The 27309-nt window shown below is 37.5% G+C and overlaps 5 protein-coding genes across 11 annotated transcripts; 2 read left to right on the forward strand and 3 right to left on the reverse strand.

The window, feature by feature from the left end:
- Positions 1-312: 312 nt before the first annotated feature.
- Positions 313-1480, reverse strand: LOC119990197. Its single transcript, XM_038836069.1, has one exon. It carries the CDS (start codon positions 798-800, stop codon positions 474-476), a length of 327 nt encoding a protein of 108 aa, XP_038691997.1. The 5' UTR covers positions 801-1480; the 3' UTR covers positions 313-473.
- A 2077-nt stretch (positions 1481-3557) lies between these two features.
- On the reverse strand, positions 3558-5123 carry LOC119988808 (50S ribosomal protein L7/L12-like). 6 transcript variants are annotated; one of them, XM_038833990.1, is made up of 2 exons: positions 4988-5123; positions 3558-4555 (listed from the first exon to the last, which is right to left on the reverse strand). In XM_038833990.1, the coding sequence occupies exon 2, from the start codon at positions 4505-4507 to the stop codon at positions 3872-3874; it is 636 nt and encodes a 211-aa protein (XP_038689918.1). In that variant the 5' UTR covers positions 4508-4555; positions 4988-5123; the 3' UTR covers positions 3558-3871. The 6 variants fall into 6 exon arrangements, with proteins under 6 accessions (XP_038689918.1, XP_038689920.1, XP_038689919.1 ...); XM_038833992.1 differs by having other exon boundaries at positions 3558-4567; XM_038833991.1 differs by having other exon boundaries at positions 3558-4585; positions 4988-5053.
- A 134-nt stretch (positions 5124-5257) lies between these two features.
- On the forward strand, positions 5258-8067 carry LOC119988807 (urease accessory protein D). Of its 2 annotated transcripts, none has more exons than XM_038833985.1 (8): positions 5258-5416; positions 5633-5698; positions 5795-5869; positions 5974-6018; positions 6260-6493; positions 6841-6923; positions 7071-7251; positions 7729-8067. In XM_038833985.1, the coding sequence occupies exons 1-8, from the start codon at positions 5318-5320 to the stop codon at positions 7840-7842; spliced, it is 897 nt and encodes a 298-aa protein (XP_038689913.1). In that variant the 5' UTR covers positions 5258-5317; the 3' UTR covers positions 7843-8067. The 2 variants fall into 2 exon arrangements, with proteins under 2 accessions (XP_038689913.1, XP_038689914.1); XM_038833986.1 differs by having other exon boundaries at positions 5301-5574; positions 7729-7865.
- An 88-nt stretch (positions 8068-8155) lies between these two features.
- LOC119988805 (UDP-N-acetylglucosamine diphosphorylase 2) lies at positions 8156-15355 on the reverse strand. The gene is made up of 15 exons (XM_038833984.1): positions 15052-15355; positions 14624-14678; positions 14398-14549; positions 12979-13018; positions 12233-12325; positions 12047-12159; positions 11887-11961; positions 11279-11318; positions 11091-11173; positions 10912-10989; positions 10449-10592; positions 10168-10235; positions 9524-9638; positions 9274-9430; positions 8156-8555 (listed from the first exon to the last, which is right to left on the reverse strand). The coding sequence occupies exons 1-15, from the start codon at positions 15238-15240 to the stop codon at positions 8458-8460; spliced, it is 1500 nt and encodes a 499-aa protein (XP_038689912.1). The 5' UTR covers positions 15241-15355; the 3' UTR covers positions 8156-8457.
- Positions 15356-23211: 7856 nt separating this feature from the next.
- Positions 23212-25738, forward strand: LOC119990228. The gene is made up of 4 exons (XM_038836118.1): positions 23212-23555; positions 24869-24943; positions 25024-25164; positions 25285-25738. Exons 1-4 carry the CDS (start codon positions 23361-23363, stop codon positions 25621-25623), a joined length of 750 nt encoding a protein of 249 aa, XP_038692046.1. The 5' UTR covers positions 23212-23360; the 3' UTR covers positions 25624-25738.
- Positions 25739-27309: the final 1571 nt, after the last annotated feature.

Consider the following 27309-nt stretch of genomic DNA (forward strand, 5'->3'; position numbering starts at 1 on the left):
ATTCGGCTAGGGTTTTCCTCTTTTATACTTGCTACCTAGGTATTTGAAAAATAAAATTATACCCCATACTAAAAATATATATGTCTTGATACGCTACCCTTCCCTCTCGCATTACTTTCTCTATTCTAGAGCTTTTAACTATTAAATAATTATTTTAGTGTGAGTCATTATTTAACACTAACTCACTAAGAACCAACTTAACTATCACAGTCTAGATTCATCTCATAACAAAATTGCATGCTAGTCTCCATTAGGACTAAAGTTACATGAAAAAAAAGAAGAAGAGTAAACAACATCCGTCAATAATGCTCGTGCAATGGATGGAATCGGAGACAAAAAAGATATATGCAAATCTTATCCTTACATAATATGTGAACAACTTGTGACCTCTAGGTTATACTCTTACAATTCTACCAGCTGGATCACATGTAAAAAAGAAAAAGAAAACCTAAGTCTCATTTAACTCTCACAATCTAGTGAGAAGTAGTGGACATTCTTGGGTTGGCTACGAACTTGGATGAGAAAGCACGGAACTGGTAGTAATCAACATCATCTGACAAGCTCCCAAACCCACTTGTAGTATCAAAGTTAAGTGAATAGCTCAGTGGATCATATCTGCATTGAAGTGAGCTTTTTCCACTCCCAGTGGTGGCGCGTAGCATTCTACCTTGCTTCTTCAGCCTCTTCATTAACTTTGTAAGGCAACCAGAAGAAGAACAACAGTCAGAAATATGGGTGGCCTCAGTCTCACCACCTCTTTTGTTGCTTCTTGACCACCAAACAAGGCACATTTGACCCATCTCTCTCTCTCTAGATCTCTCTCTCTCTCTCAGAACTGTTTATGGAGTTTTGAGGGATCTGGGTTGGTGGGTTTGTTGAAGAAAATATATATAGTGGAGAGAGTGAAACTGGGTTTTTGGATTTCAGTTAAAGATTCTTACTTTATTTACGGGGATTTTGTTAAACCCACAGACAAATGCAGAGAAGGGTTTCCATGCCACTTCCATACAACTTTAGTTGCATCATCCACGTGATCAGAACTACTGGTATGTGTCCAACCACCCTTCTTTCACTTTTGGCCCATTAACAATTTAACTTTTTTGGTTTACACTTATTTAATAATCTTAACCCAGATCTGTTCGCATTGACTAGGCATGAACTAAAAGCCTTTAAAAAACTGTTCAAACTAGGTTCCCCTTAAAGAGTGACGGATCATCGTCTATGTGGAAGAGACGAAATTGTACTTGGTGGAGCACTTATATATATATATATATATATATATACACGCATATAGATACACATGTCACATGGTGGCCGAAAGCAATAAAAGCTCAATCAGAGAGAGAACACATGCCTGCCCCACTGTGTTGTCTGTATTTCATGCAGAGACATTCGATTTTTGAAACTTCTAAATTTTATTTGCACAAACGACAACAACTATATATCACTCACACTGTGAATTCTGAAGATGATAGGTAAACGGGATGCAAGATATCTAGAGTTACATAAGCATAATCTTCTTTTCTTCTCTCTTTTCTCGCTCTTTGAATTATTGAATGATTTGAATCCATTGTTCAGCTCCATATGGATGTGTGTGATGTACACAATATATTATTTTGTTGTTTTATTTGCCTATTTTGGTTCTACTTGGGGCAGTCAAATTAGAGTGTAAAGGATTAGGGGTTTGAAAAAATCTTCCCTCGACTGCATAGCCACTCGAGATTCTCTTGCCTAGTAAATTAAAATTAGCTACCTATACCTGCAAATATATGATATTAATTAAGACCTTCGTTAGCATGGCCTGTGAGGAATTTAACTTTTTTTTTTCTTATTAATATTAATGAAAAAGTTGGTCAAGTTTGTTTCAAACTTGTTTTCTACTCTTAATTAATTATTAATGTACAATCTATTTTATGGCTTTAATTTGTTTGTTGTGCTTGGTAAGCTCCAAACAGTCATGTGGGAGGTTGAGTTCCATGCCAACATGGCACATGGAGATCTAGCTAGCTATAGAATTTGTTTTTTATTCTTTAAAGTTTAAAATTACAAAGATTTAGATTGGAAACACGGGGTCAGCATTTTGACTGGAAAGTCATGTGATACATACATACATATATATATATATATATATTCTCCCAACCTAAACGGTTCATGTATTAAATTCATGGGTAGTCTAAATCAAGAACATGCTCCAAACTAGAGCTTTAAGTAATTTAATCAAGAGAGAGATATCTAGAGAGATGTGCATGAAATCCAAATGCGGTGAGAATTCCAAAATGAAAATACCTATGGTTGAGGGATACATAGATACGTACAAAAGTATCGTATACTGCCAGCTCTTACATAATTTCAAACAAGTCGATAGTTGGACTGAATTTTATGAGCCAGATGCCACCATGTCAAGACTTTCTCCAACTGTGTGCTTTATTGGGATTGCAGTGATGGTCATCCTAAAAATAGTAGTTATGATTCAAACTGAACATTTCGCATCGAATGATATACTAGTTGCTCCTGTCCTCCCTTCTGCCATATAAAAAGAAAAAGAAGAAGTTACGAAAGTCAGAGTAAATATACCTCGAAAGAATTGGGCTAGGGTTCATGAACCTATATCTTAAAAGTTTGCAACTTAATAAGAGATGAAGAACACGTACAAGACTACAAGCCCACAAAGTAAATTATATGAATTAAGAAAACAAAACAAATGATTAGGCCAACCCAGCCCACTACTTGTCAAACATGCAGGCCCACACTTTAGTTCCTCAATGTTGAGCCCAACACAAAACCCATTAACATATTATGCCAAGTCCACTTCGAAACGGATAAAGTGATAAACCATTTGGACCATATATTGGGCCCCGTAGGCCCATATAGTTCAGTTTTCACGAGTATCTTAACCAGCCCGCAAATTGAAGAATTCTCTACCTACTCTCCGTAGTCCGCAGTTGATTCTCACTCACTCCCACTAAGCTTCTCATCAAAACTTGGCGCTTAAATCCTCCTTCCACTCGCAATAAAGATCTCAGTGTTGGTATTCCATTTATCCCAGATTCTCAATTGTTGAATTTGACCCACATGATTCAAGTGTTTTCGTGGATTTCACATGTCCCACCCGATACAAATAAAATCTTGTGTGTATACAGCGGATGACTGCTTCTAGATTAACCAACGATCTAACATCTTTTCGGGTCCCCTTTCACAAAAAGGATCTGTTCCACTTGCTTAACAACACCCTTAGGCAGAATCAAGAGAGGACCAATACACCTAAATAGAAACAAAAATGACATGATTTACAAACTGGTCTTGTTGCTGTTGTAGTTGTTGCATCAATACGGCGACGCAGAGAAGGAAAAAAGAAAACCATAATCCACAGAGAGCATGAGAGATCACTGCCACAAAGACTTGGGATGGGTTGAAATACATATCATTTTTGAAGAACCCATGAATGCTCTAAGGTAGCCCTTCACAGGGGGTGCATTTCATATTTACTTAATGGGGGAAATTCCATAGAAAATATTCATACCGTAACGCATCAACAAAGGAAATTGGAAAGAAAAAACATTCTCTAAAGTTCAGTTTTCTTATTGGAATCATGGATCATCACAGAAAGAACATGAAACAAGATAACAGTGAACGCTGGACATATTCAAAGAATCCTCCCTACAAAAAAAAGTTTTAGCAGCAGACCTTTGAGGCATTGTCAATGTTCACAATTCAGAAGTATCAGCTTCATAAGTCCAGACATCAACACAAGCATACCATGACCTCAAAATAAAAACAGCTAGTAACTGTTTGAGGAGTTGAAGTGCCAAGAGAACAATCAAAAGAGTCCAAAGATTTAAAGATGACCCTTGCCCTCAAAACCCTTTTCCAGTCATTCCATTACTACTTTTGCGCCAAGAGCTTTCAACTTCTCAATAATTTGTTCGCCTTCTTCCTTAGATACACCCTTTTTCAATACCGATGGTGTTTTCTCCACCAAATCTTTCGCTTCCTTGAGACCCAAATCGGTAAAAGTTCTCACCTCCTTAATTATCTTAATCTTAGCAGCTGCTTCATAAGACTCCAATTTCAATTCGAAAACTGTTTTTTCTGGTTTCTTCTCCTCCTTGGCCACTGCTCCTCCTCCTGCAACTTTCATTGCAGCCATACCCACCACTCCAGCAGCACCAGGCTTCATAACCCCAATTACTGGGGGTTCCTTCATTTCTCTCTTCTTCATGATAATCGAACCCAGTTCCGCAGATTCTGCCAATGTGAGATTAGCAATTTCATCTACAAGCCTGAAAACACGCTCGGTAGGAGGACTACGATGCTCCGTTGGATCAAAAGTAGCTGGGTCATAATCAGCGGGTAGCCTCCTCTGATCAATTTCTACCTCTTCTTCGTCTTCCTCTACAACCTCTTTCCTCGCTGTTTGGCCGAAGCCCCGAGACATCAAAGAGGAGACAATGGGCTTTTTGGAAATCCCATTTGATAAATGATGCCTTAATCTAAAACCTAAGCTCATTTGACTCTTTTGTTAAGTGGGTGGTGGTATAGATTGTTGTTTTCTCAACTGTAGAAAAATCTACACAGCAGTCATTCTCTAAGAAATACAAAGAAGCAGTAATATCACCGGAAATTTGGACAAACGAAGAGAAGAAAAAAAAATCAGTGAAAATCATGACCGCAATCCAAGAAACTAAACCAATGTGCGTATATATCAAATGCCATAAACATTACACAATCTGAAACGAGTGAGAAGCTGATTGTTACATCAAGCACTAAAATTTGCACACAATTCCACTCAAATGGACTTCATTAATCAACTATAATCGCAATTCACGCTAAAAAACCCTAAAACACTTAAATTACTACACAAACAACAGAAACGATTCTCAATCAAACCCTCACTACTGTTAATCAATTCATAAAATATATGCACACAGAAAGAGAGACTGAGAGTCGAGAGAGGGACAGAGAAAGGGTGTTCGCAATACGTACGTACCAGAGTAGAGATAGCAGATTGGGAGTTGAGGGCGAGGGCGAGGGCGAGGGCCGACGAGCGTAAGAGGGACCGCTTTACGAAATTACGAACACGACGACCATTTTGGGGTTTAGGACTTGGGAGTGAAGATTCAGAAAGGCATAAACGACGTCGCATGGATTTGGGTCACAATGTTTAGGGCTTAGTTTAATTTAGACTTGTGGGCTTGAGTTGGGTCGCTATATTTTGGGCTTAGTTAATTAGGCATTGAGAGACGTCTGATTGTCTTCCCGAGTCGCACTCAGTTAAAAGAAAAAGAAACAATCTTTGTACTGTAATTCAGGGAGAGAGATGGAAACAGGAGTTGTAGTCGTAGAAAAAGTGGGAGGAAAGTCGGAAGTGACTAGATGCTTCTCGAAATATCCCCTCAAATTCATCATTCCCAGAAAGGTTTAATTCCACTAATCCTCTATGAAATATGTGCATACAGATTGGTATACTGAATTCATTTTTTTTTTCTGGGCGTTTCTTCTTCATTTTTGAGTGTTGACATAACTATTTGGATGATTCAAGCTGACATAACTATTTGGATGATTCAAGGGAACCCAGTAAGTCCTTTGCTTTTTCTATTTTTCTTTTTCAACATCTGATGGTGTTTTTCTGTAGGTGGGTCCTTCCACTACTGATGCTGTTTGGATTTATAGCCTTACCTATGGCGGAGGGATTGTTTCTGTATGTTTTCTGTCTTCGATCTATCAGCCTTTACTTATCTGCTTATGAGATTGTATGATTTTTTGTTCTTTTTGAATAATGTAATTTGTGGCTTAGGGAGATTCAATATCATGTGAATTCACCATTAGAGATGGCTGCACTGCAGTTCTAACTACCCAAGCTTCCACAAAGGTCATATTCTTGCATTTCCTTGTTGGGCAATCAATACCCAGTTCAATCAATGGGTTCCAAAAACAAATTTGACATCGTAGGATTTTATCCTTTTTAATCGACAGGTTTACAAGTCCCTGGGTTCCAAGTGTTCTGAGCAATTCATGGAGGTATATTTCTCTTGATTGCTGCTAATTTATGGTTTAATAGTTGGATTCTGAAGATAAGCTAAATGGTTAATAGTAGTACTTTGTCTAAGTTGAAACGTTAGTTGGGTAGTTCTTAGGAGTACTGGAGCTTTTGTAATTTAAATAATGTGTCATTGATTGAATAAAAATTATGATGTTTAAAAATTTATGTGATTAATGGCTAACTTTAGAGTGACAGCGGCTAATGTATGCCATGCAGTAGGCACGAGTTGGGAGTGATGCCCTCTTTGCAGTCATTCCGGATCCAGTGACATGTTTCTCCACCGCAAGGTACTCTCAGAAACAAGTGTTCAGATTGGCTTCAGACTCGAATTTGGTCATTGTTGATTGGATTACCAGTGGGCGCCATGAAAGAGGGGAAAAATGGGACTTTGAACTTTATAAGAGCACAAACCACATAATTTCGGATGATGATCAGCCCTTTTTTCTTGATACCGTAATACTCCTTTTATTTTATTTGCAATTCAAAATTCATTTTGTTTTACTGATCGCTCTTATGCCCTGAAGAAACATTGTTTGCATGTGGATAATTTGAAATATGTTGATGGTTTGTTCTTTACATTCTTTGCTGATTCATTCCAATGATATCTTGAATCACTTTCTCGTTCATATTATGTGTAGGTGTATCTGGAAACGTACAATCTTTTATCAAATGTGTAAAAGCCTAGAGTCACACAAAAAGTTTTTTGAGCTCTTATAAAACTTTTGCATCCCATCCATGGGAGTTTGAGTTTCTTTGTTACTCAGATTTTTGTATGTTTAACGCGGGTTATATCCTCCCAGGTACTGCTGGAACGTGAAGGCATTGCCAGTATGGTAGAGCACATGTGGAACTACCAAGTCATTGCTATGGTCATACTTTGGGGGTAGATACTTCAACACGTATCATAATTTCTATACTCTTGTCTTTTTTAATCTTAATTGTGACTTCGTTAAATTTAGTTAGCTGAAGGTGGATGAAAGAACTTATATAAATAAATTAATGTTCAGACTTAATCATTGCATCATTTCAGGCCAAAGCTGAGGCACATTCAAAGCCAAGTTCAAGAAGATGTGAGGAGGATGATGTCTGAGCAATTACACATGCCTTCTGGTGGTCTAAGCCGGCATGCGAAATCAAATTCTGATCCAAATTCTAGGCGTTACTTTGCAAAACCTACATTTATTGCTTCCTGTAGTGTGTTTGGACCTAAGGTATGTTTATCTGATCTTGCTTTCATGACACCACCATCGTGATTCTATTTAATCAGTAGCTCCATTGGTGTCAATTGAGATTGGACAGCTAGTGTATGCAGTATGCTGAACATGCTTGGACATTGGCTCTCCCTTTACTGTACCAATTGTATGCCAATGTAAATACAAAATATTACAATATGAACAAATAGTTATATATATAGGCGAACATATTCAATTCGTAAAAACGACCTCTCCACATATTATGTGGTGCATGTACATCTTACATGTCCCCGACCTCATTCACTACGGGAGCCTTGTGAACGGGTGTTGTTTTGATTTTGATTTTCTTTGAACAAATAGTTATCTAAGGTTAAGAAAAACTTTACTCAATACAGATGGAGGAGGTTAATTTAGGTTTTGACTGTAACATGGTTCGCTGTTTTGATTATGGTTGCGCAATGTGAGAATAATGTAATGCTTGTTTTGTGTTTTCAGGGTAGTGGTGTCGTCGTTCGAATAGCTGCTATGACGACTGAATCGGTATACAAATTTCTACAGCATGAACTGGCTGGCATGGAACCACTACTTGGGGTAACACCATATTGTTGAGAAAACGCATACATTGTTTCCTGTTAAGATAATGCAAGTCTCCAATGCTCTTGGCTAATTTGATGGGATTACGGTCCATGTGCCTTCTTATTGTTTAGTCTCATCAAGCTAGAACTCTTCATTGTAGCATACATTCTCTAATTATAGCTGATTATATACAATGCAATTTTGTTACATGATTAATTAAAGATAATGGCGAACGAGAACTAGGAGGCTATTCTTCTATGACTAGTTCTTCTCAAGTATGTTCATTTTTCCCCAGATGTATCTCTCCAAGTTACTGTATGAATACACCTGTTCACTACACACAATATAACCATTTGAATCACAGGTACATTTTTTCATTATCCTTTGATGCCGTTATGAACACAGCTTTGAGGATTCATCAACGGATGAATACAAATCGGGACGATTTGTATGAACAGAACCGTTAGAATCTTGACATGCCCAAAAGCTTACAAGACCTTTAATTGACACATTGGTGCACTTTCAGCCATTAATCTCATCATACACTAACCTATTCTAATATAAATACATGAGAAGTGCACCTCACTCGATCCTACCTTACGAAGTCCCATGGAGCCACAAAACAGGGAATATAAAAACAAAACTTTACTAGAACGTGATCTCACAAGGTGCATGAAATGTTCTCCCGCGGCAAATAGCTTCTAGGTTTTCTCCAGCGTAAGAACAAAGCGGTGATACCTCCACTCCTGGTTCATAATCAAGGATGCAAAGGATCAACAACGGTATTAAGACCTCAGAAAACACATTATGGAGGTTCAGTTAGAAAGATATAAAATATACATTTTAATACAATACAAGAACCCATTTCATCTCCGATACTTTCCCATTTCCTCTCCCAAGCAACGCGTTTCAACCCCCACTTCCAAACCGTGCCAGAAGGAAGAGTTAATAAGAAATAGGCCAGTTTGCATCTAAGTTGACCTAATGATTGGGAGGGATGCAAGTACTTTCATTGTCACATTAGTAGGTGATGAATATGGTTTGCAGATAAGAAAAGAATTCATCGAATCATAGTTCAGCTCCTACAATAAAAGAAACAACTCCTACAAATCAATCTGGCCAAAAAGCATGGGTATCTAATAGTTTATAAGCACATTGAATGATGTTTATTCCATCCGATATCGCATGTCATTGATGAAAATGCTGTCAATTATATTGGAAAGAACCCGAGGTACGCAGCCAATAGTTCGAGAACCAAATCCCACAATACCCAATCCCAAATCCCCCCTTCACACACACGTTCCAAAAGTTGGGGAAGGTCTGGAAGCAAAAGAAAGAAAAAGCATACACACCAACTCACCGATATAAAATCTCATGTCGTTACATTCCTCTTGGTATGTGCAGTAACTTTATTATATACAATGAAAATGACCACGATGCACACAAAATGAAGCATGAGATTACCAGTTGCATATAAAGGAACTGAATGTGTCAAGAAACCCCCTGCAGCAACTACCCAGCGAGTGTGAAGCCGGAGAACAAGCAGCTTAGCACTGTCTGGAGTGTCAACATTTGACCCATTGGCATTTTTCACTGGGGCAAACTCTTCTTCACGTAAAACCTGATTCATGGAAAAGCAAATTGGAAAGCCAAAGGGCATCAAAAGTAAGAAATTTCTGGGAATGGAGTGAGAAGAAGGGCATCAAAAAATCACCTCAAAAAGAGCAGTTGAAGGAGCATATGGGAAAGCATCAAATATGAACTGCTCCAACTTTAGACCCATCGAATGTCCATGAATAGAAGGAATTTCCTTCTCTGCAAGATGATAACTGCACTCACAAATACATGCATGCATTGTGACATTCAACTTAAACAATTTAATGTTGCGTTTGATATGCACAAAAGACAGAAGATGTGGAAAAGGGGGATTCAGATTCTGGAACTTCGCCTTGGGTTTTCTGATCCCATTTATCGCAACAAGCAATTGGTGCATTTCAATTCCACAGATAAAAAGATACATGTGGCTCATCAGGTATCAAGGGAACTGAGAAACAGAATGTTTCCGGCACATGTTGACAAATGATGCACAAGTCAGAAGTGTCAGTGGATCCCTCTTAAACTATAAAAATAACATAAGCTAACATGGCCGCTTTTTCAGATTATCTAGTAAAACTAGCTTGAGTGGGGCAGAAAAAACCTTGCAATTACATTTACATTTTTCCAACAAAGCAAGACAGAATTCTCCTTTCAAGTACCATCATACTTGAATAAAAGTCCAAATGTATGAAGAAGGATGGGTCATGTAACAAGAAGTAATTTATTTGCACCACATATGCATGCGAAGATAACATCACTTACATGCTGTCTTTCTCGAGGCCATTTGCCACTTGATTTAGAAAATCCAAAGTGAACATGTGTAAGCACACCTGAAAGCAAACAGTGATGAAAATTCAGAAAGGCGCTGCGGAAATGATCAACCATCATAAATGCAATCTTATGTGAAGCACACAACAATTATAATGTTAAGTACCACATGGTGTTATGCATTTTCAAAATACCAACAAAAAAATCAAAGGCTGACAACAATAATACTATGTCCGAAGCAAGCTGTTTCACTTCAAAAAAAAAAGTAGACATACATTACTCCAACAAAAATGAAGACGTCCTGTCTGCTGATTGATTGCAGAAGCCAGTGACTGATCCAACTCACTATATTCCACCACAGTAAGAGGTCCACCTTTACCTCGCCTTACAAACACCCCAACCTTTTCTTGAGGGTATGCCTGTACTCATTTTGGTAAAAAGAACAAATAAATAATAGATGCTTCAAGTTATACATTGTCTACAGTAGTATTACCAAAATTTACATGGCTACAAATGAAAACCAAATGATCATGAAAATAAAGGAAAGCAGATATTGAGATGGTGAGATAACATTGGAAAAAAAGAGGCAAAAGGTAAATTTTATGGAAGGGAAGTACCATCAATCTGCTTTCAAGTAACAGAAGCAATGGAAGTTACAATTCAGTTCTTGAACAAGTAGAGATAGTGAGATAACTTAGAATCTTGTATAAGATGAACCATATAAGAAAAATTAGTTACCTTACGCACAACTTTTGCGGCAGCAGCTACACTTTTATCAATGAAATACCCCAAAAAAGTTGGATCAGCTACACGAACCTGCTTTCAAGATCCTAATCACTAAGTTTTTAATCAAAAATATTCATGAAGTTCCGAAAGGAAAAATATTAAAACTGAAAGTGAAAGAAATATGAACTGACCAGCGCATTATCGACTCCGTAGCAATCAACATACTTAATCCCTCTTGTGGCCATATCTTCCAATAATTTAGAAGATTTCAAAGCTGATGAATAAATACAGTCAATTAATAGACACTAGGCAACATAAAAAGAAGGAATTTACTTCAAAATCAGTAATAGGCATGGTCAAATGATGCTGAAAAAGATACCTGAGTACACTCCTCCATTCCCATCTGGAGCCTTAGCAACCTGATTATAGAGTTGCACTTAGGTAACCACCACAGTTGCAAAGAACAAATAAATAAAATTAAAAATAACATCAATCCATAAAAAAATCTTTCGGCATTGGAATCTGAACTATGATATTCATAAAATACTAAAGAAGAAAACATTTTCTTGCTACACAAAAATCCAGAAGCATTTTGTCCCAAGTTTACTGATACTTTATGTTCTGGATCAAGTTTTTATCGTGTCCAAGAACGCTCTTCCAACCAATTCATCTTTTCGTCAAATTTAGTGAGTTGGTGGGCCTGATTAGAGTCATCAGGTAAAGGATTGCAAGCTGTGTAGCCATATGTATCATATAAGCACCCAACCTATCCTAGAAGGGTGTTGAAACTTTGAACATGATTGACATAGATGCGTTCTCAACTGATAAGTACTTCCAGGATCAAAGCCCTAGGTTTTGTAAACATTTGATACTTCTACATTACTACCACTTTACTAGAGGACATTTTTTCAGTTAACTCCATGACATGAGCCAAAAAGAACCCATCAGTTAACTCCATATCAACAACTACAAATAAAAGATACCTACCTTGAACGGTGTCTCCATGATAAATCTACCATCCTTTAAGATACAAGGTATAGTGTTTTGCTGGAAGAAAGTTATCTGCTTCACAAAACAGTATGCCCATTGATGTAAGCAAAAGCCAAGAACAATAAACTATGGCAAGTCAAAGTCAAAGCCATCTCACTTGATCTGGTTCAAGACCAAAGTATTTATGACTCTCAAAGAACTTTTGTGTGGTTTGGTCAGTAAAGGGGCTGGTCATTATGTACCAATGTATTGGTACTGAACCAGCAGAACCTGCAAAGGATGACTGTTTAGATTACTATGTTGAGTAAAGCATAAAAAACAGTAGCAAAGGGACTGAACATACCTTCACTTGTAGCTTGAGCAGCTAGCCTTTGAAGGCACAGAATTTGCTCAGCTTGACGTTGAAAGAGTGACTTTCCAGATGGAAGCCCAATATCTGAAATGAAACAATACATGGAATAAATAACAAAAAAAATTCATGAAACGCAAAGCATATGTTGATGAAGCCTAATGATCAAGTCTATCAAAAAATCTTTTACAGGATATCAAAGGACAGTGCAAAAGTATTGTTAATTACATCAAGACAATATCTGCAATAAAAAATAAAAATAAAACATTAGTAAAAAAGTTGAGAGAGCTTGTTAAACTATCCGATTTTCAATCAACAACCCCTCAGTTGAGGTGGTTAAGGCATATCCTTGACTTGGTGGTACCCAAGTTCGAGTCCCCCCACCCCCGCTTATGTACAAAAAAAAGAACAAGCTAATTTTCAAATATACAGGTGAACATGTGGGCCAGTGCTAGAGTTAGAGGGCTGCAGCCTAGAGGTCACAAGTTCAATTCCTAGAAACAGCCTCTCCACATATTATATAGGAGTATGGTCTGCATACATCTTGTATGTCCCCGGTTCCGCCCACTGCAGGAGTCTTGTGCAGGGGAGTTATTCACCTTTTTTATCTGATTTTCAAATGCAAAGTTCAGCAGTCATTTCAAATCAAGCAACTTTCCATAACTACTGATAAAGAAGATTAAATGAAAACATATGGCTTGCAAAATCCAATGAAAAATTGAAAAGTGAAAGTTACTTACTAAAACATCCCTTTGGATCAGAACTTCCAAGTCGGGTTCCCTGCATTTTTAGTTTCAATCCCATGGGAAAGCATAGAAATCAGTGACCGATCAGCCCAAAAAAGAGAAGGAAATGTAAAGGAGGGACATATTTGTATCAAATACTTTTTTCCAATATAAAAGGACGGTGTAAATTGCAAAAGCAACATTTTATGGGACGGTGAAACAATTAAATTTTTATTTCTCCGCTGAGGATCTAGCTTGCTTATGTTTCATTCAGAAGCCAAAATTAAATTGTTTGCAGCAGTCCAAGTTCAATGTATATATGTTTCAGAGAAAACTAATCCTACATTTCCAAGCGATAAAGAATCCTAACACATGAACAGAAGAACTATTCGTCATGCAGAGAGAGTAATTTGGATATCCGAGAAAAAGCAAAACGTTAGTCATCTACATGGCAAAAATGGAAGTTGAGTTTAACTATACATTCGAGAGCAACTTTCAAAGCACAACTCGATATTCTAATTTGGTTGAGAAGGAGAATCCTGAAAAATTATACAACATATAAAATTCAAAATATTTCCAGTGTGCTATTGAACCACAAGGGTAAATAAATCCTTGGGTCATATTGTAGTCTTGTTAGGTCTTATATTCCATAATCCTAGACTGTAACCATTGAAAAGCAGTTCCAGCTCCCCTTCTCCTGAGGGCACTTATATTGTTATATGATATGACGAGAGCACAAATCACAAGAAGATAATCATATACGCATTCGAGAATAACATATACAAACACATACAAATAAGAATATCAAGTGTGTGAAATATTATTTTTCCACAGTCTTTTACATCTAAGCAAAACAATTTTAGGCTTTATCTCATATAGTTTATTGATGTTTTCTGCCAAGATTGCAAGACTCAAGTTCCAGGGTCCAGGGACAAAAATCATCCACTATAGATATGGTATTCAATGCTATAAAGTTTCCTTTTAATGAAAAGGAATTATCTTTTAAGCAAATTAGAGCTCCTACTTTCCGATTATTAGATAAATATATGCATTAGAATGTCAAAAGAAGACATCCAGAAAAGCAACATCATACCAACCGAGAGAGAGAGAGAGAGAGAGAGAGAGAGACAGAGAGAGAGAGAGATTATTGATGTATTACCTACCAGAGCATTTATTAAAGTATGTGGTGATTATCATTTCCTTTGCATAGTTTAGTGCACCAAATTGTCTTGAGTGGACAGTTGGAGACAACCCCAAAAAAGCAACATCATAACAAAATTATGTGAGGGAGATTCATCAAGTAATAATTCGTTTAATAGCATGATTAAACAATAAATTCTTTTATTTTGTGGAGTATTATTTAACAAAAAAGTAAAAGCAAATAACACTAAAAAGAAAAGAAACAATCCACTAAAAATCACTTTAAAAAATTACCTGGCCACCAGACAAAAGCAATACACCCAATTTCCCTTGAGATATAGCCTTCAACCCTATCTTCCACCATTTCTTTCTCTCTTCCATTGTCCTCTCCTCCACTGTTGACACACAATTCTCTGGTACTGGCTCTATTGCCGCCACCGGTAGCCCTGTAATGAACTCAAAATAGAGTTACAAACGTAATGGCATTGAATTAACCAAAATTACACTTTGAGATAGATACCTTGAGATCTAAGAGAACATCGGATGATGCGATCTATCCTTGGAAGATCTACGCTCTGCAACATGCATTATCGATGATTAAAGAATTAATCATGCAGGGGCTAATCATAAAACAGGAAATGAAATTTAAGTTCGTTTTCTTGTTTTCTCCATTAAATAAGAATTGAACATTTGAATCAACTAATTTATCTGGAGAGCAATTAATCTATTTTGTTTCCTAATTAATTCAGCCAAAACTCGCCAAATCGAATCCAGTTAAAATCAGTTCACTAACATTCCGTTCCAAAACTTAGGAAATGCAGAAACAAGATGAATTGAGAAGTTAAAGAATCACAAAATTCTGATTGTGCGAACTGAAACAATTCGATTTCGAGATATCTGATCAATCAAAGAGAAATAGAATCATGGAGGCAGAGGAGGATAAATGACCTCGATGTCCTTGACAAGGAGGTCGCGTTCCTCAAGGGAGAGCTCGTCCCAGAGCGCAAAAGCGTCTTCCTGGCCATAATCCTTCAGCCTCTCCAGCAGAGCCTGTGGTGGCGGTGGCGGTGGCGGTGATGGTGTCGATGTGTTGTGGTGGTGGTTGTGACTCTCAATCACCGTCGTCGGTTCACTCATCTTCAGTCTCTAGATCTCTTTTGTGCGTCTGTTTATTTCGGTTTCTGTTTGTTGCTCGTTGTTGTTTGCCGGTTAAAGCTTAATAGAGTCGGGCGAAACAGTAGAGACTAGAGAGGAAGACCAGAATCAACTGCATAACCAGTTAACCACCTGCTTCACTAATTTGACCGAAATGACCCTCGACATGCATGGAAAAATGGGCCTGTGTGAAGAATTGAATAAATGGGCCATTTGTTGTATTGGGTCACCAGGTGACCCGGAACTCGAAAATGTCTTGGCCAGGAAAGAAAAAAGAATACACAAACCCTTTCTCCTAACCAAGCTGGGCCTGGGAGAAGTCCATTTGCTTGATAGGACAGCCCAACTTACTCATTTGGGCCGTTCAATCGTGAAAGGCTCATTGACCATCAAAGGAGCAAGAATGACTGGACACACAATTGAAGGATGCTGTGGTGGTCTGTCTTAGACTTTCAAGTTTTATCCTTGTCTATGATAATAATGTTTGGATTTTAACAAGATTGTGATGATATTTGTCAAATCACAGCTGTATAATATCAAGCAAGAAGTCAATAATATCAAGCAAGAAGATCACAGCTGTATAATATCAAGCAAGAAGTCAATTCAAAGATTCAGCAAGATTATAGGAGTCTAATTGTAGAAAGAAGTCAATGATTAGTTCCTAAAATCACTCTGTAAAATATTTCATTATTCTCTGTATATAATTAGTCTATCACGACATATTGAAAAGGTAATAAGATTATTCCACCCTTCCAACTTTGAGATGGTATCAGAGGAGTCGATACTGGCAGTCTCTTAATCAAACCCTACTCATTCATTCATCACCAAACACAGTCTGTTGAAACTCATTATCTTCTCATTCTTGAGTCATCATCATGACAAGTGAAGATGTCTCTCCCAAATCAAATTCAATCCCTCAGATTGTCACCATACAAGGAGACAATTCCAACTTCTCAACTGGCATAAAGTTAGATGAAAATAACTATTCTCTATGGCACCAAGTCATGGAGATGAAAATTGCTGGACGAGAAAAACATGGTCACCTAACCGGTGATACTATCCAACCTGCAGCTACAGATCCAGCATACAACAAGTGGCGTGCATCAGATTGTCAAATTAAGAGTTGGCTAGTTGATGCCATGCACCCCAGTCAGATGAAACGATTCATTCGTTATGATACAGCCAAGCAAGTATGGGATGCCATCAAGAAAACATACTCTGATGGTTCTGATGAGGCAAAGATTTATGATCTACATCGACAATCATTTATGATGAAACAGAATGGTAGATCAGTTGCTACATACTATAGTGATCTCACAGAGATATTTCAGGAACTTGATCAGTTAAGCCCCAGCAACATGCAACACCCAGAAGATATGGAAACAAGACGCAAGGAGATTGACCGTCTTCGAGTTTATATTTTTCTTGCAGGTTTGGACAATAATTTTGATCAAATCCGAGGAGAAATTTTAAGGATGGAGCCTAAACCTGAACTCGGGGCAGTATATGCATATATTAAAAGAGAGAGTAATCGTCAAGGCACTATGTCTGAAGCAGATTCCACATCTGAAACCGTAGCCTTTGCTACCACAAGGTATAAGCAATCTCGCTCTCAGAATTCAGGTGCTACTCGTAACAGAACTCCAATGAAGTGTGCAAAATGTGGTCTTGAAAATCACACAATTAAAGGATGTTACGAGATTATTGGTTATCCAGAAGGATGGGTTCATAAAGGCCAAAAGAAGGAACCAAGTCGGGCTTCATTCGTCTCTGCTGGACCATCCCAGGAGAAAGACTCTGAACTTCCATCAGGTACATCTGAATCCAAGGCTTTGGCGACCTCAGGTACTTCTTCACTTACTTATAATAGATCATGGATTATTGACACTGGTGCTACTGACCATATGACATCTAGCTCAATTGGATTACACTCCACAAAATCATCATCTCAAACTCATGTTACTAGTGCAAATGGAACCACTTCCCAGGTTTTGGAAGAAGGGTCCCTCTCTCTTACACCTTCACTAAACCTAGATCACATCTTGGTTGTCCCTTCCCTAGACTATAATTTGTTATCTGTTCCTCAGATTATTGATTCCCTTAATTGCACTGTGTGTTTTTGGCCATCTTATTGTCTTTTTCAGGATCTACTCACCAGGGCCGTGATTGGATGTGGTACTAGGAAGGGAAAGTTGTATTATTTGGACCTATCAGATGATTGCAGTAGCAGATTGAGTCGTGTGCATCATGTAAGAGGTACAGAGTCAGACAGAATAAAGCAGATTTGGTTATGGCACAAGCGACTAGGACATGCTTCCTTTGGTTACCTAAAACTTTTATTTCCAGATTTATTTTCTTAATTTGATTTATCAGACTTTCATTGTGAAACTTGCATTTTCGCCAAAAGTCATCGTGTTTCTTACCCATTGAGATTAAATAAAAGTTCTATACCTTTCATGGTTGTTCATTCGGATGTTTGGGGACCATCAAGAGTTCTCACTATTAGTGGCTTTAAGTGGTTTGTGGCTTTTATAGATGACTGCACCAGGATGACATGGGTATTTCCCATGAAACAGAAAAGCGAAGTTACTGTAAAATTCAAACAATTTCATCAGTATGTTGCTACACAGTTTGACAGGAAGATCATAACACTACGGTCAGATAATGGCAGAGAGTATGTCAACAATGATCTTTCTTTTTTTTTTAACCAACAAGGGATTGTTCACCAAACCACATGTGCTTATACGCCACAGCAGAATGGTGTAGCAGAACGAAAGAACCGCCATCTCCTAGAAGTTACTCGTGCATCTTTATTCGAGGCTTATATGCCCCACAAATTTTGGGGGGAGGCTCTTTGTTCTGCAGCTTACCTCATCAATCGGACACCATTCAGTACTCTCCAATATCAAACTCCATTTCAAACATTGACCAACCTTCTCACAGTGCCACCTACACCAAACCTTGAACCACGGATTTTCGGGTGTGTTGCTTACATTCAGTTACATACTCACCAACGTAGCAAGCTGGACCCATGTGCATTACGTTGTGTCTTTGTAGGCTATGCTACCACTCAAAAAGGCTACAAGTGTTTCCATCCACCTACACAAACCTTATATGTTACATCTGATGTTACTTTCAATGAAAGTGAATTTTATTACTCAAGGAACACTTCTGAGCATCCTCTGCAGGGGGAGAACTCTATCTTTGCAGAAAATACTCAAAACCAAGTTGTCCATGTTTCCCAGTGTCCCGATGGTAATATTGATGGGTCAACTAATCCTGTGGAAGAACAACTTCAAGTAGGTCAAACCATGAGGGACGAAGAGCAAGGACCAGAAAATCAAATTCAAGAGGAGATTGACCCAGACCATGCCAATCCTACAACAATGCCAGAACAACCACCTACGAATCCAGATAGTGTCCCAAATACAACTTCTCCTATAGTACCATTGCCAGTCAATCAGTCCAGTCCTGAAAACCCTACACAGGTACTTGAACAATCTAACTCTGATTCCCTACCTGAGTCAAGTCATTCAAGTTATAAATTGCCTCCTCGTTCAAACCGAGGAATTCCTAAACAGCAATATGAACCTGATCCAACTTCAAATGTTAAATACCCTATTGCTAATCATGTGTCTCTTCATAGGTTATCCCCGTCATATGCATCATTTGTGTGTCAATTATCCACTGTATCTATTCCAAGTAATGTGTAGGAAGCTCTTAAGGATCCCAAGTAGACTCAAGCCATGAATGACGAAATGGAGTCTCTCCAAAAGAATTCTACTTGGGAGATGACTCCTTTGCCAGAAGGGAAGCAAACAGTAGGCTGCAGATGGATTTATACAATCAAATTTAGAGCAGATGGAGCAATTGAACGATACAAAGCAAGACTGGTGGCGAAGGGGTATACTCAGACATATGGAATTGACTATTGGGAGATGTTTGCACCTGTAGCTAAAATCAACACAATTCGGGTACTTATCTCATTGGCAGCCAACCTGGATTGGCCTTTACATCAATTTGATGTAAAAAATGCTTTTTTACATGGAGACCTAGAAGAAGAAGTCTATATGGATCCTCCTCCCGGATGCAAGATGAAGCCAAGTCAGAGTAACATGGTATGCAAACTCAAAAAGTCTCTTTATGGATTGAAGCAATCACCCCGAGCATGGTTTGGAAGGTTCAGCAAATCAATGAAGAATTTTGGCTACAAACAATGCAATTCTGACCACACTCTCTTCATGAAACATAAGAAAGGTAAGATAACTGCACTCATTGTGTATGTTGATGACATTGTAGTTACAGGGAATGACCCTGAAGAGAAGGAAGCGTTGCAACATTATTTAGCAGCTGAGTTTGAGATGAAAGATCTCGGCAAACTAAAGTATTTCTTGGGCATTGAAGTGGCACGTTCAAAGCAAGGAATATTTCTATCACAACGAAAATATGTCCTTGACCTTCTAACCGAAACTGGAATGTTAGCCTGCCAACCAATAGAGACTCCAATGGAGGTGAATCTTAAACTTCATAAAGATGCTGAACAAGTACCTACCAATAAAGAACGATATCAACGTCTTGTTGGTAAGTTGATTTACTTATCACATACAAGACCTGACATAGCATATCCTGTTAGCGTCGTAAGTCAATTTATACATGCACCGAGAGAGGCTCACATGGATGTTGTGATTCGAATTCTGAGATATCTTAAATCTGCCCCGGGGAAAGGATTGATGTTCTCAAAACATGTTAATCTTGATGTTAAAGGGTATGCAGATGCAGATTGGGCCGGTTCAGTTACTGATAGAAGATCAACATTTGGTTACTTTACTTTCGTGGGAGGCAATTTAATCTCATGGCGTAGTAAGAAACAGAACGTGGTGGCTAGGTCAAGTGCTGAAGCAGAATATAGGAGTATGGCACATGGAATATGTGAACTACTCTGGATAAGAAATTTGATGAGAGAATTGGGGTTCAAACAAAAAGGAGCAATGCAATTGTATTGTGATAACAAGGCTGCAATAGACATCTCACATAATCCAGTGCAACATGATAGGACCAAGCATGTTGAGATTGACAGACATTTCATTAAGGAGAAACTCGAGGCCAAGATCATTGAGGTACCATTTGTCAAATCTGAAGATCAACTTACAGATATTCTCACCAAAGCAGTTACAGGCAGAATCTTTCACAGCTCACTTAGCAAGTTGGACATTAAAGACATATATGCACCAACTTGAGGGGGAGTGTCAAATCACAGCTGTATAATATCAAGCAAGAAGTCAATAATATCAAGCAAGAAGATCACAGCTGTATAATATCAAGCAAGAAGTCAATTCAAAGATTCAGCAAGATTATAGGAGCCTAATTGTAGAAAGAAGTCGATGATTAGTTCCTAAAATCACTCTGTAAAATATTTCATTATTCTCTATATATAACTAATCTATCACGACATATTGAAAAGGTAATAAGATTATTCCACTCTTCCAACTTTGAGAATATTCAACTCATGATCGCAACATATCATTCATACTTGGCTTAAAAATGATGAGGATTGTTTGTATTTCAAATAAATATGAAAGAATATTTGGGAAAACTAGTTGCATGTTGCCATGCACGTGCAAGTCTTGAAGAAATTATCTCTCTAAAATTGATATGAATCATGTTCTTTGGAATTGCTAGACAAATTCAAGCAAACTAAACAATTTATTTTTCTTAATCGATTCTCTATTTTATTTATTCAAATGTCATTTTTTTTTCCATAATTTACGACATCTCTATTCAAAATCAGATGCCACTTTTCACAAATTACGATATCTCTATTCAAAAATAAATGCATCAAAGTCTCTATTCTAATCTAATCTCTTACACTATTAAGATATTTGTGTTTTTCTCGACGTGAATGCTCTAGAAGCACTATTACAATAACAATAAAAGGTACACACACCCACCTCCCAGAGATAGTAGTAGACAGCAAGACTACAATTCGGTGTTTTGATTCAATCAATGCATTATGCATACAATATGATCGTATTTAGCAATTCAAGAAATTCAAATATATATATAGTTGTTAAACCGATATACAATACATATCCTACAAAATATTATGTCAAGGACACATCTTTGGTCATATGGCAAGCTATGAACCCGAGGTAGGTCGACTGTACGTAAAAGCTAAAAGAGACAAATATTTGAACATGGTCATAACGCTATTCACAAATCACAACACCATTTAGTACATATTTGCGGGCGATAACGCCCAATTTAATGTCTCGTTTGGTGGGGCGGGTTGAAAAAGCGGGTCCCAACCAACACCACTCTAAACACACTCTTAATGTATATATTAAAACTATATTGTAAACTTAGTTACTTGTTCAATTCAAATGCCTCCAAAAAAGCAAATGAGCCATTGGTTGAGTGGCAATGACTTTGCATGTCCCTGACTGAGGTCATGGGTTCTAGTCTCACCTCCTCCGAATATTTATAAGGAGGTGTGTGGGCTTAGTCTGCCCCTGCGTGGGCTTGATTTGTGCCTCCTGCGTGGGCCTGTTGACACCTGTACTTTCATAGGCTTGATCTGGTGGTGTGTCGTATATTGTATATGTACTTGTATTCAAAAAAAAAAAAAAAATGCCTCCAAAAAAGACATCTCACATCATAAATACAGTACCAATGAATAATGAGATGGTCATGGTCATATACATATACACATATAACACCTAGAGAGTGATTTGTCCATGTACATGTGTGTGTGTATATATATATGTATGTATATATACAACCACCCATAACTTGCACCATTTTTGCAACTAAGCATAAATGAAGATCACATAGTGAATTTATGGTATCTACTACAAAATTAACCTTTTTTTCCAATTAAAAAATTCAAATGAAAAGAAAAAAAGAAAGAGTTAGGCAAGTGAAGTGGGTGGTATTAGTTCTTTTCGTAAACATGAATAAAATCCAAATTGAGTTCTTAAAATCATTTAATAACAAAAGGACAGAAAAAGCTTAACATAGGGATGGGGCAAATATAAAAGAATGGAGGGTTGGGATACTCAATATAAAACAATGGGTAGTGTGTAGTGTTTTGACATCTTATAGGGAGATGAGACAAATCTCTAAACTGTGATGAGGTGATATGAGTTGTGATAATGAAAAAGTGTTTGAGGCGCACTAAAGATATTTGTTGTTATTTGATGTCACTTATTTTTGAATAATTTATTTTTATAAAAATATTAATAAAATTGAAAATTTTGAAAAAATATGATAAATCGAGTTGTGTCGAGGTTGAAGCAGCTCTCGAAAATTTCAGCTTCAAACTCACCGAATTGTGGTGATACCATAACATAACACCCGGTCAAACATTTTTTTTTTATCCGAATACAGTGTATTTAAACTAAAAACGATGTGTTTTCAAGTAAAAAATGATGCATTTAGTAGGTGAAATACACTGAGAAACGCACCCAACTTTTGGGGCGCTCAAATCACAATTTGTGATGCGGGAGTGGATTGTAGTTGTACTACGGTGTTAACGTCCACTACATACACACACACACACAGCCATTTTGTGTGCCGTACACCTGCCAAGTCACACATCCTTAATTTTCTCCCTTAATTTTTGAATTTTAAATTAATTTTATGATATTTCTGTTAAATAATGATTGATATTAGAAGTTTTATTTTACATGAGAGGAGCGTAGCGTTTGTGAGGGAAAAAAAGACATAGCTCCCCCTCTTGACATAATTGTGCAAAAAATGTGGTAATTAAACTTATACATACAAAGACGTATGTGTGTATATGTACATGTATAGTCTTGAATACGACTCCACTATTATATCATATTTATAGGGGGACAGCAAAACTTTTTTGTGTAGGGTTTTGACATTATACCAAAGAGAGTGAGAGGGGCAGGGCAAGTCACTGTTTCTTCAAAATTTGTGACAATTTTTCCACATAAAATTCTAGAGAGAGAGACACAGAGAGAGAGAGAAGAGAGAGAGGGAGAGAGAGTATTAATAGCTGCTTATATAGCAATGAAAGGTGTGCATCGTTTACAACAAGAGGAGGTGGTGGAGGAGGAGAAGGAGGAGCAGAAGTAGTGATGAACGTGGAGATGGAAGAAGTGGTGAAGCCTGCATGGTTAGAGGGTTTAATGGGAGAGACGTTCTTTGGTGTTTGTGAGATCCACGAAAATCAAAGGAAGAATGAGAAGAACATCTTTTGCTTGCACTGCTGCCTTAGTATTTGCCATCACTGTCTTGATCTTCCTTCTCATCGCTCTCACCCACTTCTTCAGGTACTAACTAATTCCACACAATTATCTCCCTCTTCTCTGGGTATTCTTAATTCCTTTCAATTTCTCCAATACAATCATTTCTTCTGCCCAAGTTCATCTGGGTTTTTCATATTTTTCGGTCTCTCTTTGTCCTTCTTCCGCTATTTCAGGTTTTTTTTTTTCAGTTTGGCAACCTTAATTTCTTACGGGACTCGTTTGAATTTCACTGAACACTTCTTCTTCTTCTTCTTCTTCTTCTTCTTTGTTGTCTAAATTGTTCAAAGTTTCTGTATTTTCTGCCTTTTCGGTAGTCAAATTATCTTCTTTTAGAGGGTGAACCAACAATTAATTCCTGCTTGGTTCACAGACCTGTCTAGAGTAGAATTGGACGATGATTTTGCTTTGGACTCCTGTTCCTTTCACACTTTCTCTTCTTCGATGCCCTCCACTTACTAAGTTTTGTGGTGAATTCGCCTTTAATTTGTTTCCTTGTATCGCTAATTGATAGCTTTCATGAATTACCTCACTTAGACCTTCTGTTAAAACCTTTGGTTACTCAAGATTTGGAGTTAAGTCTTCTTCCTCCTTCAATTCAATAAAAAGATACCAGTTGTGTTCTTTGAAATTGCCTTTCCTTTTGGTCCTACTACTTCTCTCCCCCACAAAACCTTGTCTTTTGACTAAACCCAAAATTCTTAATTTCTAAAGAATATCTATCATGCTAGATTCTCACAATTTCCTTTCTCTTCTAGTTATACTTAATTTTAAGAATTTCTGTTTTTTTTAAGGAAATAAAGGCTATGATTCTTGCAAATTTTGTGAAGGATGAACCTTCCAAGATTCTCCAAATTATGGTTCTTTTTTTAATCACATGAAACATGTATATGTATATATAGATGTATATGCATAGGAAAAACTTGTATATGTATAATGGTTTTCCAGAAATGGATTATGATGGGGTTGGGTGATTCCAGCTTTTTGGGTTTGATTTGTTTCCCATAAATGGGAAGATTTCTTTTATATCCGGTTTCACTACAAAGCCTTCTCAGCTGTTGCTTTCATGGAAAGCGAAAGTTTGACCAGATTTTTTTTCTTCACCCTTCATTTCCAATGCTACTTTTTCTTTTGTCACTTCCATTATTTATTAATTCTTCATTCAGTTTCAGCTTCTTGTTGGTTGCCTAACTTTTCACCTAATTTTTTCAACCCGCTGTCATTGTAAATTCACCATGGTTGATTTTGGTCTTGGGGTTAATTAATTCAATGAGCTTAGTATCTGTGGCAAATTACTCTTTAATTTGTATACCCAATTGAGCTTTGATTCCATTTGACAGGTGAGACGATATGTTTATCAGGATGTAGTTCGATTGGATGATCTCGAGAAGCTCATCGATTGTTGCTACATTCAGGTAATTAAGCAATTATAATTATTGTAAATTATGATAGCATAGTCTGTAATATATGTATAATTTGTTGGTATGGGATGCAGCCTTATATTATAAATAGTGCAAAGGTGATATTCTTGAACCAGAGGCCACAGAGCAGGAGTTGTAAGGGATCTGCCAATATTTGCTTCAATTGTGACAGAATTCTCCAGGAGCCATTCCACTTCTGTTCTCTCTCTTGCAAGGTCCATAGATATCAACTTCTCTCTCTTGCCAATGCAAATGATGTACACACACACAAATATATATATATATACCTGCTATACGTGGCCAAAGTCATCATCTTTGTATACAAATGAATGCAGGTTGATCACTTGGTGTACCAAGGGGAGGATCTGTCGAGCATAATATACAAATTTAATGAATCAGATTTTGCATTTTCTCAATTTGAGGGATTGAGGATGGATGGCTCCGAGATCACAGAAGATTATGGTGGTCAAATTACCCCCAGCTCCATCCTGGAAGACCCATTGCAGTACAGAGGCTCCTCATCATGCTCCAACAACACCATGGACAATTCAGCAATTTCACGCGACGCCATCCCGAAGAAGAAGAAGAAGAATGGCAGTGGATTCCTCCCTGGGATTGTGCTCTCACTTGGTAGCAGAAGAAAGGGTGCTCCTCATAGGGCTCCTCTTTCTTGATCGAAACCAATTTAATCACAACCTTACAAAGAACGAAGGGTCTAGCTAGAGTTGATTAATTGATGAATAAAATCTATATAGTATATAGATAATATTAGAATGTTAGTTACTACTATTAGGTGTGGGGGGGGGAGGGGCGCATTTTTCATTACTGATTGTATGTGTGGTTTTGTCTTGACAGACTCCACCAATTTTGTATTGATGTCATGTAATGGAGGGTTTGCTCTGTGTATATGCTATTTTTATCGTAATTACTTAATTCTGTGAACCCAACAATGTTACTGTACCTTTTGATTCGTATCAGAACCTCTTTTTTTTGGCCACTTAGTAGAGAGAAACGGTGTCGTGCCATGCATGACTGAGTACAGTAATATTTGAAGGGCACTGTAAGTGTTTAATTAGTTGTAATTTCAAAGGATAGTGAAGGGGGGGGGGACAAAAGTGGCAGGGGAGAGTACGTAGACAAAGAGCACCACACCACCACTAGCCTTTAAATGGTGGTGGTGGTGGTGGTGGGGGTGGTGAAAGGCAGCAGAGCGAGAGAGTATCTCGTGCCTCCGTACATTTTGTTTTACACTTTGTCGTTTTACTTTCCTTTTTCTGGTGGTGATGATCATACCATACAAATTCATTTTTGAAAATCCGATATGTATCTAAACTTGGGCCTTAGGCTCACCAAGATAATTGGACATCTTATATTAACTTAAATTAAAATCTCAGGTCACCTGACAACAGAATAAATTGAATCATAATCCAACGCGTGATCACAATAATATTACTCTAAGTAAAAATCGGATTAAACTATCACCCAAATGATTGAATCGTTGTTTTAAAAGCTACATTAGTACAGAATTCAATTGAGAAACAGCCTTGTCATCATCTTTCAGTTTTGTACTATTCTTTATTTCTCGTGTAATCTGTTACTGTAAGAGACGTTGGGTTATTGGATTAAGTGATCGCAGGCATTAATTCAAGGAGTTGGGTTTCAGATGACAAACACTTGGCGGCCATTTGTCACACTACACAAGGCGATGCATGTCAAAGAGAAAGGATTGACAGCACTCAAGTGAAGACACATGGTAACTAGGGTGTGGCCAACAACATGTGAGGAGCGGATTATTGTGTGTATATATATAAATAGATAAGGTGGAGTCAGATGGGTTCACATGGGTTGTCACATTCTATTCGGGTCAAGTGTTTAAGAACCCTAGACAGGGCTAATTGTCTATTGCATCACTTGAGTCACTTATACGTGGCTAAAATTCCATGAAAAAAATAATAATTTTATAATCAATTTGATTTCAACATTCTTACGGATTCCATTATTTTTATCACAACTATCTCAAATGTTAATATGGACATATACGATTTTCACATGAATCATGTGCGTCCACGATCCATCTCAACATTTGGAATAGGTAGAATAAAAAACATGGAGATCTTTAACATTTTTTGATTTAAATTCACGCATGAAAACATTATATTTGGATTAGTGAATTTAACCACAAAAATATATAGGGAATCCATAACTAATTAAGTTGGTTTAGAAGTGTATGATGTCAGTATATAAATGCGTACTATCAAGTACTTTCATTTTCATCTACAACTGTACAAGAACTAACTGGCAAAACCTAGCAGAAATTTGTGATATAGGAATGAATGCTAGAATAGAGATATTACACAGAA

Source organism: Tripterygium wilfordii, chromosome 21 (genome assembly GCF_013401445.1).
Source record: "Tripterygium wilfordii isolate XIE 37 chromosome 21, ASM1340144v1, whole genome shotgun sequence".
Lineage (NCBI taxonomy): Eukaryota > Viridiplantae > Streptophyta > Magnoliopsida > Celastrales > Celastraceae > Tripterygium > Tripterygium wilfordii.

Coding starts and splice junctions, on each gene's coding strand:
- LOC119990197 (XM_038836069.1), bottom strand. CDS start 800: ATGGGTCAAATGTGCCTTGTTTGGTGGTCAAGAAGCAACAAAAGAGGT.
- LOC119988808 (XM_038833990.1), bottom strand. CDS start 4,507: ATGAGCTTAGGTTTTAGATTAAGGCATCATTTATCAAATGGGATTTCC.
- LOC119988807 (XM_038833985.1), top strand. CDS start 5,318: ATGGAAACAGGAGTTGTAGTCGTAGAAAAAGTGGGAGGAAAGTCGGAA. Junction 5,417..5,632: donor AATTCATCATTCCCAGAAAG/GTTTAATTCCAC, acceptor GTTTTTCTGTAG/GTGGGTCCTTCCACTACTGA. Junction 5,870..5,973: donor CTACCCAAGCTTCCACAAAG/GTCATATTCTTG, acceptor TTTAATCGACAG/GTTTACAAGTCCCTGGGTTC.
- LOC119988805 (XM_038833984.1), bottom strand. CDS start 15,240: ATGAGTGAACCGACGACGGTGATTGAGAGTCACAACCACCACCACAAC. Junction 14,679..15,051: donor TCCTTGTCAAGGACATCGAG/GTCATTTATCCT, acceptor TGCATGTTGCAG/AGCGTAGATCTTCCAAGGAT. Junction 10,593..10,911: donor CCGCAAAAGTTGTGCGTAAG/GTAACTAATTTT, acceptor AAATGAGTACAG/GCATACCCTCAAGAAAAGGT.
- LOC119990228 (XM_038836118.1), top strand. CDS start 23,361: ATGAACGTGGAGATGGAAGAAGTGGTGAAGCCTGCATGGTTAGAGGGT. Junction 23,556..24,868: donor GCTCTCACCCACTTCTTCAG/GTACTAACTAAT, acceptor TCCATTTGACAG/GTGAGACGATATGTTTATCA. Junction 25,165..25,284: donor TCTGTTCTCTCTCTTGCAAG/GTCCATAGATAT, acceptor AAATGAATGCAG/GTTGATCACTTGGTGTACCA.